The sequence below is a fragment of the Phaseolus vulgaris genome, chromosome 11 (assembly GCF_051622355.1).
Source record: "Phaseolus vulgaris cultivar YP4 chromosome 11, ASM5162235v1, whole genome shotgun sequence".
Lineage (NCBI taxonomy): Eukaryota > Viridiplantae > Streptophyta > Magnoliopsida > Fabales > Fabaceae > Phaseolus > Phaseolus vulgaris.
This window is the reverse complement of record NC_143508.1, coordinates 3,695,216-3,709,343: the sequence shown is the minus strand read 5'-3', so window position 1 is coordinate 3,709,343 and position 14,128 is coordinate 3,695,216. Positions and strand designations below refer to the sequence as shown.

General features: G+C 28.5%; 1 protein-coding gene across 1 annotated transcript; it reads left to right on the top strand.

Annotated features, from left to right (window-relative positions):
- The first annotated feature begins 8,488 nt into the window (after positions 1-8,488).
- Positions 8,489-12,470, top strand: XK-1 (xylulose kinase-1). Its single transcript, XM_068632236.2, has 9 exons — positions 8,489-8,657; positions 8,757-8,950; positions 9,139-9,278; positions 9,386-9,638; positions 9,731-9,863; positions 10,732-10,820; positions 11,149-11,426; positions 11,915-11,984; positions 12,108-12,470. The coding sequence occupies exons 1-9, from the start codon at positions 8,579-8,581 to the stop codon at positions 12,312-12,314; spliced, it is 1,443 nt and encodes a 480-aa protein (XP_068488337.1). The 5' UTR covers positions 8,489-8,578; the 3' UTR covers positions 12,315-12,470.
- Positions 12,471-14,128: the final 1,658 nt, after the last annotated feature.

Below are 14,128 nucleotides of genomic sequence, written 5' to 3'. Positions count from 1 at the left end.
ATCTCCCGCGATATTTTTTTCAAAATCTTTTAGAAAAAAAATTCAAATAAAACTTGAATGATAACTTGCTTGTTGATAAGAACTTTAATTAAACTAGTGAAAGTGAAACACATGCATATTATATATATCTGTCCACATTTTCTATGATAATAGAAGATAATAAATATATTTAAAATATATATATATTATTTTTTTATAGCTTTTTTCAATGAAACAAAAATTGATTAATAACGATGTAATAACGATGTAACAAAACTATGCAAAAAAAAAAATTGTAAAAAATTATGCAAAAAATGAATTATTATTATTATATATTACTTACTTATCACGGATTAGTTACATGTGTTAGTGTTATCAATGGTTACATTTAATGTATTAGAAAATAGATTTTGAAATCTATAATTAGTATGTATACTAAATTATATGTCTGACTTAAGTTTTAATAGACAAATAAACAGTGATGTTTTATTAGGGAATAATAATGTATTGTGGATATACAAGTTTTTTTGTTTATAGTAAGTTAATGGTGTTTTATAACAATTACTTTAAAATATTAAAAAACTTCTAATTAATTGATACTGTAACACATGGAAAATTGATAATGTATATAATATATGGTACTTTTGATAACGTAGTAGTATAAGAAAAATTACACGGACAATTTTTTAAATTAAAATTGTAATTTATTTTTATATTATTTCAATGTTATCTTTTTTTATTGCATGGGTAATTATCTGTTTAAATTTTTTATTGTGGTCACGAAGTTTAATTGTGATGTATTTTAAATATAAAAATGGGCAATGTCTAAGAAGTACATTACCTCTGTAAAAAAACTATTTTTTACAAAAATAATCAATCAAAATCTAAATGAAAAAACAACTTTAAAAAAAATTGCGAGAGATTTGAGGTTTTTAAGGTGGAGTTTTGTACCAGTTAGGAAAATCCATAATTATTAAAAAATATTCCAAGCGGTTGAAAAATATAACAATAGATATGCTTAAAAAAAATCTTATTTTTTTCTTAATCCGTAAAATAGATATTTGATTGTCCTATTTTAAAAAACCATATTTAGACTTAATTAAACCTTAAAGTGAACGTATTCATTTAAAGTGCAATGACAAATTTATTTATTTTTGGTTAACTTTTTAGAATCAAATGTAGACAGATATTAGATTAAACCAAAAATACAAAATTTATAAAATAAGGAGAATAAAAATTTTATTAAACAAATAAAATTCATAATTTTGATTAAACAAAATATAAAGATTAAAAGTATACTTAAGCTTAGATAGACATCATTATGATCAAGGTAAAAGAAATATATACTCGCAAATCTACATTAATTTATTTGTATAGTGAGTTCAAAATAAGCGATTGTATCAAATTATTTATATATTAGAACTAAACAATAATTGATTTAAGTTCGTGAGTATATTTAAAAATCACTTATATGAAGTTTTGATCGAGTGTGGACAGTTTAGAAACTCTACACACGTAACTTAATAAAGATAATAGAGAGAAAATTGAGATATAGAGGTAAAAGAGAAGATATGTTTTATTGCTTCCAAAACAAAATTTAAGGAAATTTTAAAGTTTGGAAGGCAATAACATCTCTCAGTAATGACTTTGAGAAACACAAAAATGTTGATGCTAAAAAAATTATGGTACGTTTAACTCTTTTCTTATTCTATACACTCATTTTATAACTCTTTTTTTTTATTAAATGGTTTAATTTATATTTTTATTAAATATCTTAATTTTATATTTTATTATTAAACAAATTGGTTGTACAAGAAAATAAATTTTATCTAATTTTTATTCAAACAAAATTATTTATGCTTGACAAACATTTTCAATATTCACCTCTCAGCATTTTTTTAAAAGGTTTGTTTGCCATTTGTCATAATCTTATGTGCAAATCGAAATCAACCAACCCAATTAAAAACCACCATTAAAATGTTGTCCATGTCATTTTGTAAATAACAACATCAAAACATATGTTGAAAAACCTAAAAAAATTTGACCAAATTGATATGATTTTGAGTTTGTGTTTTACTTTAACTAGAATGATTAAGATAACAATAAAAGACAATGTTTATAAATTTATTATTTTGTGGATTTTAATTAAAGGTGATGTTTTGGTATCTCACTTATACTATTTAATATGTTTGTAGTTGATTAGTGTTGAATCATGTTGACATTTTTCCTTCAACAAAATCTATGATCTAATACATGATGTGGCGAACATAAAACAAATGCACGACTAGTTAGAAAAAAATATCCACAAACATATCATTTTGAGGTCTTAAAAAAAGTGAGTGGTTAGACACAAAACTCATAAACATATTATATTGGGTTTTAAATTGGGTGTGATGTAGTGGTCTTTTATATAAATTGTTTAATATAATTTAATTTGGTCCGTTAGTTTTTATTTTATTCAATATAATTTCAAATTTCTTTGAAATGATTTAATTTGATTTTTTTATATATTTATTTTAATGTCGTTAAGTGAGTGATGATTGGGTCTACGTGGATAAACACATGAAATTACATTTGAAATAAATGTACATTGAAAAAATCAAATCAATGGATTAAAGTTTGCCCATTCTATATAGTTGCCTATGTTATTACGTCATTTTCCTTCCTTTGTTTTGATTATGTTATTATTCTCTTTTGTTGGGTAAAAATTATAATTGGCTTTTGTATCTACTACTAAAATTAATCATTCTCAAATAAGCCTTTTAATCACTTTTACGAGACTATATATAATAAATTTGTAAACTCCAAAATTATAGCCTTCCATTAAGAGAAAATAAAGTTTTTAAAAGCTATGGTCACAATTAGAATGATAGAGATTTTTTATTATATTTAAATAGCATGTTAAAAGTTTAAAAAATAAAGTTGGCTTTGAGTCCATTATGCACATATATTTTGAGAAAATTATCAAATTTAAGTGCACATATAGGAAGTATTAGGAAAAAAAACTCGATTAAAAATTTGGCCAAAACTTTATATACAGTTACATGCACATGTTTAACTTTTTAGGAACAGGCACAATTTGAATAATAAACAATAATACTAAAATAAGTTGAATAAAATATAATATATCTTTTTATTATTTATTCTCATAAGGAGATGTACATGTACAACTATCGAAGATTTCGTTTTTTTTTTTTCTTAGGTTGTTAAAGTTTTACTGTAATTCTTTTGGTCTTTTGCTCTTCAATTTCGGGTGAATGCTAAATGAGAGAGGTATTTGCAGAAGACACTCCGACACTCAAGTCAATAAAGAGAGTATTAGAGACTCGAGTGTGTACAGTAATAATGACGTAATTTTCTTCTTAGAATGTGTGTTATTTGTATTATTTTAATAGACTTGCCTTATTGGGACTGATTAGTGGAATGAATTATATTTGTGATTGTATTACCTAATTCTTAATGGTAGTTTAGTTTCACTGACATTGGTTTGAACGTTAATGGTTAAATATGTCAATCGATCAGGTCATCCATGAAGATGACGATCAACTCGATCAGGAATATTGAGTAATGACCGTGACCGATCGATCCATACCAATACATTATTTATCAAAAATATAACATTTGGGTTTGGTACCATGTGACCATGCAACCATGATACCTTAAATTTCAAGCAATTCTGTTTTGTTTACCTTTTGCTTTTTACATTTATCTTTTTTATTTATTGTTCTTTTCCTCCTAAAACATATATTTTTAAGAGAAAATTTACATGCATAATTATAGAATTGTAGGTGTTTTTCTAGAGTGTTACCTTGATAATTTGTAGCTTATCTTATTAAAAATAAATTATAAATATAGTTAAAGAATAATATCATTTTTTTTATATATAAGATTTTCTATTTTTGTTATTGTTGTTGAATTCACGGCACCGCTATCGCCGTCGTGGTTGCACGCGTTAATGCTTGAGCTTCTGGTTGAACAATTTTGGCAACACGCATCACAGGTATCGATGAACCAATTAATTAATGCTGTATATTAATAAAATCAAATTCAACCACTTTATCTAACACTCTCGTGAATTAAAAACTTTCCCTTGCATGTGATTTCAACAGAATCACTTTTTTTTTTATGTGTACATTTAGACCCAAGAGCTACCATTGGATGCTTCAAATCTAAAATATGTTTAGATTTTTTCCTTTCCCCCTACGCTTTATTCTCTTCCTTCGAGTTACTATTCTCTATTTAGGGTTAAATATATATTGTATTCGAATAAAAATAACAATTTAACTAATCACTTCACCTTGTCATTTTTTTAACATTGTACATTTCTTAATTTTAATGTTTAAAACTAACCAAATGTCGTACTACGAGCTTGTTTTATATCAATTATAATTAATCTTACTTGTTTTAAAGTCAATCTATGTGGATAATATTTGTTATGTTCACTGATAAACCGAAAAATTAAACTCATGTTTTTTACTCCATTTGGTCTACTGATTGACGGAGTATTTCTATTAATAGTATAGGAAAATTATATAAGAATATGGTAAAAAAATTGAATATGTCTTTATTTATTTTTTATATTTACATCACTCAATGTGAAAAAAAATAAAAATACAAATGTATGAAGACTTTATTTCAAAGTTACTACCTAATTATGTAGATCACTACTCATGAGATTGTATATAATATTATGCAATAATTATTTATAATTTGATAATTATTATTTTTCTTAATAAATAATAGGGTGGGTATGGTAGAGTATCGGATTTGACCCAAAACAAAAGATAAAAGGATTGTATGTAAAATTTACTTTAACAACAAAATTAATTTTGCGACCTATCCTAATATAAATTCATAATCAATGATTCATTATAACACTATATTTAAGAGAAAAGATACATATTTTAATCTCGTTTTTACCATCAGATATCAAGTTTTGTGCAATATAGAAGGTTAGGTGGATTCACCAAGAAAACAAGAAAAAAATGACCTTTTCCAAAAAAAAAAAAAAAAAATCTTTTAATTGAGAAAATATTTAGTCCTTTCATTCAATTTTTGTTGTAGTAAAGGTTTCTACTTTGAAAACTATAAATATCGGAAATAGAGCACTCTAAATTATATATTAGTTCTATCTAGGTGCACAATTAAAGAATATACTATATTCACACACACTGCGTTTTGAAAGATAATTACGTGAAAGTAACACACTACCTTAATTGTGTGGAATTTAAGCTTAAAAAAGATCTACTCATGATATCAAATATAATACTTTAAATATCAATAACTATATCTAAAAACAATGATATAAATTAGGTTAGTGAAAAGGGAAATTGCTGCAAGTGACCAACATATTAAAAATATTAAATATTTTTTCATTCATTGTCTACGGTGGTAACCTAGTTCGTTAATGAGATGTGAGAAGCTGAAGTATTAAAAGTATTAAATATTTTTTCATTATATTTTTTCTTAATTATATCAAATTTAATTTTTAATATAAAAGGTGTCACTAGATGTTGATACCGTTCCTAACAAAATATTTTAGTTTTGTTTCGAATTTGCAAGACCATTAGCAAACCTAAAAATCAGAAGAACAAGAGAGAAAAAAAAAACGTATGATGGAAATTTGGGATCATAATGAAAAGCTAGAAAAGATGGATTTGTTTCAACTAACCAACAACCACCGTGCATGTAGCCTTAATGAAAATATTCAATTAGAGATGATAAACAAAAAGGTAAAAAAACAATAGAAGTTTATGGAGATAGTTGATGTCTAACAAATTTTATAAATCATGTTAATAATTTATAAAATCACCTTAGAGAAATTTACATTTATATATTATAAATATTTATTTTATTTTTAATCAATTTTATTAAGAAGTGAATTGTAAGCTTAAATCAACATGACTTATAAAGTGAGATTTGCACTCACTTGTAATGTCTTAGTCTCTAGTCGACATGAGATCTCCAACACATTTTCCTCACGTTAAAACTATATATTATGAATGATCCGATAACGGTTTAACAACGGATGACTTGAAAAGTTCAACTAATACACGTTAGAATATACTTTAAATAACTCTGATACCATATTAAGAAGTAAATTTTAAATCTAAACTTTAAAAGTCCACCAGCCATGTTATATTTTTGACTGTAAATATTTAAAGTAAAATATATATGGGCAAAGTTTTTCATGATTGGTGTCTCTGTCTCTATGTATATATTCTGGGTGTGAAAGAGTACAGGCAAAGAATACAAGGCTAAGAAATTGATTTTCTCTTTGGGGCACTTCACTCCACCTTGAGTGGATGTTGTTAGCTTTATGGCACATGCACGATGATAAGGGTAACCTTTTTTATTGTTTGTGGTCCTTATTTTGGCTGTGCCTCTGACGGTGACCAGAAGCTAGTTACTTGTATCACATTCACTTCACATTCATTACTACAAAATAATAATACTATGTTAGTAGGCTAAAAAATATATGTTCGGATAATGTTAATATAGTCTCATATTGTTTAGGAATCGAGATCAATAACAATTTAAATATTTCCTCATATCACAACTTATCGAAATGTATTTTAAAGATAAAAACGGAACACCAATCTTCAAAGTGGACAATATCTCAAATACAATGATTGATTCTAACGTTATCTTTCGAACTTAAAGTGAGAACAATATAATATGTAAATGAACTTAAATTTTAAGATATTTAAACAAATAAGTTGCTTAAACTGAAACGAAGATTCACGTGTAAGTGGGACATCATGCTGAACTAGGATAGTAATGTTTCATGATTCGAATTTCCAATTCAGTTTTCATGTTTTGTGGCAATATTGGTTTTATTGGTCACGGAACAAGAGGTCATGGTTTCTTCAGTTTTTATTACAATTCCCTGCCCTATCCTAGTACATTATAGTAGTGGTAGTACTTTTGTGGCCACTGTGCAATTTCACCTGAAATTTCTATTGCTAGAATAAGAGTGTGCTTATTTTAGGTATTACTACTAATACTAAACTAAATAGCTTTAAACATGCGATGTATACATAATTGTGTAAATACGATAAATGCCTTCAGTTAACACAACATACTTCTTTCAATATTCCTTTTCTATTCTTTTCACGCATGGAATGTTCAATTGGGTATTGGTGTACCAAGAGCGTTTAAGATTAGGGTGTTTCTCTTGCACCCCCACATATGGCTTTCTGCACCCCATTATTTTTCGAAAAGACCATTTTACCCCTTTTAAAAATGACTTTCAAAAAGTTTTTCCGAAATATCTCTAGAACATATTTTTTGGGAATAAATTTTATGAATTCCAGATTTACCATTTTGAAAATTACAAAAATGTGTTTCAGAAAGGATATTCCAGAATAGTTTTTTGTCTTCTGGATTTCCTATTCTGAAAACACACTTTGCTTAGAATTCTTATTCTACAAACACCTTTTGCTTACGGAATTTTTATTCTAGAATCAACCAAAATTATCAAAAATAATTATGATATTTCAAAAAATATAGAGGTGCATGAAGAAATATCCTTAAAATTGTTCTTTCCTGGGTATAAAATTTGCTTCTATTCCTCTACTTTATGGCAAAGTTTTATTGTATGGGTCCTTGGAATCATTATAGAAAAAAAGAGCCGTCCGGCCCATTAAAGTTTTCAATATTTTTTTTCTTATTTCAAAACCAACACACAAAAAACAAAGCAATTGCAAGACATTTAAGCTACCCAATGGGCCTTCAACCATGATAACAATTTTACATTTTCTTTCTGCACCCCCTTAATTTCTTCTAACACCCCATAAATTAGACAAAATATCATTTAATCTTTAAAAATATATTCAAAATTATAAAATTTGGAGATATTTTCCAAAAAAATTCAGATTGTACGGTCATAATGTTTCATTATAGAAACATATTTTAGATTATAGAATTTATAATTTATTTTTAAGAAAAAAAATATATTCTGTCCAAAATATATGTTTTTAAAAAACATAATTTGAATTATAGAATTAAAAATATATTTTCAAAATAATAATAAAATACAATATAATTTTGATATTTTAAAAACTAGGAAGTGTCGAAAAAAATTATGGAGTTATAGTAAGAAAAGACCTATAAACACAATTTACATTCTTTTGCAACTTTTTACATCAAGAAATCGCAGCAATGCTAATTATTAAGGACAAATTTTAGGAACATTATTTGCTACTTTTATTTTAAGACATGATAGTATCACCACAGTTTTATGGACAAAATTTATTATAACAGTTGTTGGTGTCATTTTTTGTAATTAAATTTAAGGCAACACGATCAACATCTCTATAATATGATACCGTATTTAAATTTTGCTTTTTATAATAATATTTCAACTTTAACAATTTTTTGGGAAATTATGAAATTAACAATAACATTTTTTTATTTTACTAAATTAATTTATAGTTTTTGGTAATTTTTAACCAATAAAAAAAACACACTATGAGGTTTATTACTGTCTTTTTAATTAATTAATTTTATGTGGAGTGGCTTTGCCAATTGCCACCATGTTTTGTTTCTCAGCACCTTATCCCTGGATAATGGTAGAAGATGCTAAGAAGAGTTCAACATGGTTGGCACAATTTCAATAACCCATCAAGCAAGTTCCGTTTTTGCATCTTTGCCATCAATCCAAAGGCAAAAACGTGGTATATGATCTTTCTTGAACATAGCAATTATCAACTGCTATTTCTTCAATTCCCTCATATTCATTATAGTGTAATCATACTTTGAACCTATTCTCACAGGGAATGGGTTATGTAATAAGGTAAGAAAACAAAGAGCAGTGTCAATGTCCCTTGGTAACCAGAAAAATCAGAATGCAGAAGTAGCAAGACTCTATCTGGGGTTTGATTTTGGCACATCTGGTGCCAGGTTTGCCATAATCGACAAAGATGGGGCAATTCAAGCTGAGGCAAAGAGAGAGTACCCCTTGTACATGGTATTATTATATTTCCCGTTTCAATTTTCTAGCAGATGATGAATTGAATTCATTCTGTGTTTAACATGGAGATTTTCAGTAACAAATAATATGAAATTGCCACTGAAATGAAGGTTTGTGCAATTATTAATTTCTACTACTAGTACTGCTATGGTAGGCTGAGATTTCTGTTTGTCTTGTCTAGAAAGAATGGTGAGTCACATGATTGGGTACGTTCATGGAAGGAGACACTGTTTTCTCTGCTTGAAGATGTCCCAATTGACATTCGCAAACATGTTGTGTCTATTTCCATTGATGGGACTTCTGCCACTACTATCATTGTTGATAGGTGCATGAGTATTGACCTGCACTTTTTTATTTTATTTGATTCCTTTGTGTTAATTTGAATTTTATTGAAGATTGTGTATCTGAATTCTGTGGAATCTGGTGTTGCAGTTACACAGGGGAACCGTTGTGGAGACCTTTTCTTTACAATGAGAGTTGTTCTGATGCATTACCAATGGTGAAGTCTTTTGCTCCTCCAAACCATACGGTTTGCACTGGGTCGTCCACTCTGTGTAAACTTGTCTCTTGGTGGAATCATGTTGGTTCGGATAAAAAACCAGCTCTCTTGTTGCACCAAGCAGATTGGCTTTTGTGGCTTCTTCATGGAAAGCTTGGAGTTACAGATTATAATAATGCTCTCAAGGCATCATTTAATAAGTCTATCACCATTGTGTTTTTCACAGCTAGGAGATTTATGTCTATGTTGCAATTTTGACCATTTTCTATGTTTTGCAGGTTGGCTATGATCCTGAAATGGACTCCTATCCTTCATGGTTAATCTCTCAACCATATTATCATCTTTTACCTTCAGTTCTTGCTCCTGGAACTCCGATTGCTCGTCTAAAGGAGGAAATTGGAAATAAATATGGTATGTTTTCTTTATACATTGATTGCGTAATCTGTATCTAAGGAGTCCTTTTGTGAATTCTGTTGTAGATCTTAAATCGATTAGAAATAACAACATGTTATTGTATATAAGTAAGTGTTAAATTTATAAATCAGTTTTATAAGGTTGAATTGTACTTAAAGTTCACTTCTTAATATGTTATCAAAGTTGTTTAGATTATATCCCCTAACAAAAGTACAGATTGGAGGGTCTTTGTGACATGTGTGTTAGAGAACCCATAAATATATAGTCTCACGAGATAGAGATATTGCATAGTATATAAGTGAGTGCAAATATTATTTTATGAACCGGTTTTATAAGGTTAAGTTTAAAGTTCAGTGCTTAATACCTTTTATAAAACTAAATTACACTTGTATGGCTAAAACCTTATTATTAATTTGGCAATTCTAACTTTAGGGACGTTGGTTGGGGGGATATAGATTATTGATTATTTATTGAAAAAATAAAGCATATCTGATAGGCAACATAAAAATTGTTGCCTTTTTAATTAGTTTGAACCTTTAGTAGAGTGTATTGAATACTTCTTGAGTACACTCAAGGCACTTGTTCGTTACTAGGACGCAATTAATAAGGTTTTTTTGTCCTTCCAATTCGTTATGTACAACCTTATCTGGGTGTTGTTTTCTCTTCAGACTAGTGCCTTCTTGAGATTTGAAACAATGCTTCCAATTTGGCTTCTAATAAATTTGGTATCCAAGTAGCACATCATTGTTTTTGTATGTGTTTGTGCTATTTGGTGTAGTGATATACATCAGAGTCTCCTTAAACATCCTGATTAAAATCTTACTGCTATAAAGTTCAAAATCATGTATGATCCACATCCTTTCAGGTTTTCAAAAGAGTTGTGTTGTATGCACCGGAACCACCGACAGTATTGCTGCATTTCTTGCAGCTCGTGCTACTCAACCTGGGAAAGCTGTAATCTTCTTTTTAACTTATTTTTTACTTTGCTTATTCTTTATCTCAAAATACAACTTCAGTTTTATAGGAAGCTGCATTTATGGATTGCTAATTAAATTGGAAACTTCGTATTTTTCATGATTTTGTATTCGGTTTAGCATCTAAGAATAATGTTGAAGCTTATTAGCTTCAAGAATGGAATTTTTCTGTGCTAATACTTAGTCAATTATGATTTTGCAAAAGAAGTGTTTCTGCTAAACCATATCTGACACTTGCAGATCATGTTCCTTATCAATGCAACTGTGTCTCTTTTTATAACTTCGTTTCTCATACTGTCCTTGATTAGGTAACTTCATTGGGTTCAACACTAGCTATTAAACTACTCAGCAACACAAGAATTGAGGATTCTCGGTTTGGGGTGTACAGCCATCGTCTTGATGATAAATGGCTAGTTGGTGGTGCTTCAAACACTGGTGGAGCCATTCTTAGACAGCTTTTCACCGATGACCAATTAGAGAAACTGAGTGAACAGATCAATCCCTCACAACCTTCTCTTCTGGATTACTATCCTCTGCCCAAAGCAGGTGAAAGATTCCCAGTAGCAGATCCAAATTTGGCTCCAAGGTACTGAATCCCATCTGCTTTACCATTGGAATACTCTTTTTTTTGAGTTCACATTTCATTTTTAGCTTGTTTGGAATCCTGTTTATAATATTCTCCCAAAAAGTCTCTTAAACAAAACAAGTGCTAACCAAAAACAGAAAATTCGTTAAACAAGTTATCAACAGAAGGTAAAGTTTTGGGTGATTGTGCCAATTTTTAGAAAGGAGAAACGATGTCTGAAGTTCAATATAAAGAAAGAATCAGCATTAGCTAGTTCTTAAAAGGCTAGTTCATTTTGGGTTTTGTGACAAAGCCAAATTTGGTTCTGCTAACTGTACCATTCAAAAGGCTATTTTTAACTTCACCACAAATCAATCTTAACTTATAGCAAAAAGTACAATTTATGTCAACTTTCGTATTTTCTTCTTTGAAGCATTCATTGAAAACTTCATCTGAACAAGTCTAAAAGACTTTTTCATTTCCATAACCAAGTTTGAATTTTTGGGCAGGATTCATCCACGTCCTGAAAATGATGTTGAGTACTTGCATGGGATTTTAGAATCCATTGCGCGTATAGAGGTAAAACTGAAAATCTTCTGACTCAGTTGAGACACTGTCTTTGTTTCATATTTTTGTTGAAACAAGTGGATCTTCACGCATCCACTAGAGCCAAATGTGAAAGACTCTTGAATGGTATTTTAGGCAAAGGCATATGAGTTGCTAAAGGAGCTAGGAGCAACCCAGGTAGAGGAAGTTTTCACTGCTGGTGGAGGAGCCAGAAATGAAAAGTGGATAAAGATTCGTGAGAGGGTGCTTGGTTTGCCCGTGAGTCGTGCAAATCAAACAGAAGCTGCATATGGAGCTGCATTATTGGCAAAAAAGGGTGATCAACAAAATATTTTTTCATAGTATTCTTGCACTCCACCTGTTTGATCATGGTAACTAGGAGTAATTCTGCATTCAAATTGTTCTTATGAAAATAAAATTGAACTCTTTTGTGAAAGAAGACCCAAGAATGTTTCTACATGGATCGCACCATAGTTATGTTAAGTTTACCTTCTTTCTGCAACATTAATATAGATTGTCCATAATAAGGCTCTCTAATATAGCTCTATTGTAATTTAATTCATATCAATTTAAATATATTATTAAACTTGACTTCCTACTCATTTACATTTATTCTTAAGTAATATTATTTTTACTTATTAAATAATTTTGTTATAATTAATAATCAAAATTTATTTTATAAGTTTTATCAATTAAGTTACGTCATTATTATATATTTGTGTTTTTCTAACTATTCTTATTTTAATTTTAATGGAAAAAACATGTCAATCCTTATCAAGTTGGCCAACCAGGTGTAGTTTGTTTTCTTATGACTAATTTGGGACCAACTAATATTCAAAAGGGCAAATAATATAATAAAAACTCGGTTTACCTTGTGTATGTATTTTTTTAAATAATATTTTTTTTTATGTCTAAATTAAACAAATGACATTTTATTTGATCTTATTTTTTAAATTTGTTTTCTTCTTATTTGATCGGTCGGTTGGATAACACTTCACTTCCTCTCTAAACAAACACTTATCTTTTCTTTATTCGTTTTACCTTTCGGTCTTCTCGTAATCCAGGCGTGGGTAGTACATGCAGAAGACAATCCGACACTCAAATCAGTTTTAGTATTCGGCATTCGATAGTGAGAACATTGTATGAGGACGTAACTAGTTCTTGAAATTTATGTTATTTATATTATTTTAGTGGTTTTTTCTCATTGGGTCAAATTAGAGGGTTTGGGTCATGTTTAGAAATACATTACCTAACTCTTAACCATTGATTAGCTTGATTAATCTTGTTTGAGCGTAATTGGTTTAGGGCGTCAGTCAAACCATTAATAAGAACCGAGACATGGTGTTGGTCGACCATTGATGGAAAGATATATGGTCAGTCGTAAGTCTTACAGGTACAAAATTTTAATTTTTTTTTTTTAAATAAATTATTGATAAAAAAAATTGTCAATACTTTTGATTTATGGATTGATATGTGTTATGCATTTAACTTTGTTATAAAAGATTAGATCTTGTATTATAATGTAAAAACATTATAATTAGTGTGTTTTGGTTGGAAGATTTTGGAAGTGGTGTTTGGTTTGGTTTGATATAGAAAGTAGTGCAAGTTACTGCGCCGAAGCGAAGAAAGTAGCGTGCATCCCAAAGGAGGGTGTTGAATTCACCTATAACCACGTGGGTCCATCAAATCATTACGCCTTTCTAATCCATATTCGACACCCCCTTCTTCCCATATCTTCATCATCATCAATGATCCAAGATTTACCAAATTTTTAAACAAAAAAACTATTTTTTTTAGTTTTTTTAATTTCAATGTATTTTTTATTAATTTAAAATAATATGATACCATACATGATATTTTTTTAGGAGATTTTTTGTTTTCTTTTAGTCAATTCTAGGAGATTCAGTTAATTTTGATATGCAACAAAAGGATGTAACCTGAATCATCTAGAGACATAAGTTATAAGTGAGATTTTGTATTTAATGTATTTAAAAAAAATATATTAATATGATATACATTTAAAATATTGTATTTTAAATAATATTTATAATTATAGAAATAATATTTTTTCTTTATTGAAAACATATTTTTCTACCAATTATTAAAGAAAATATAAATTGCGGTATGAATAAATCACGTATTAGGAGTTAAAATTG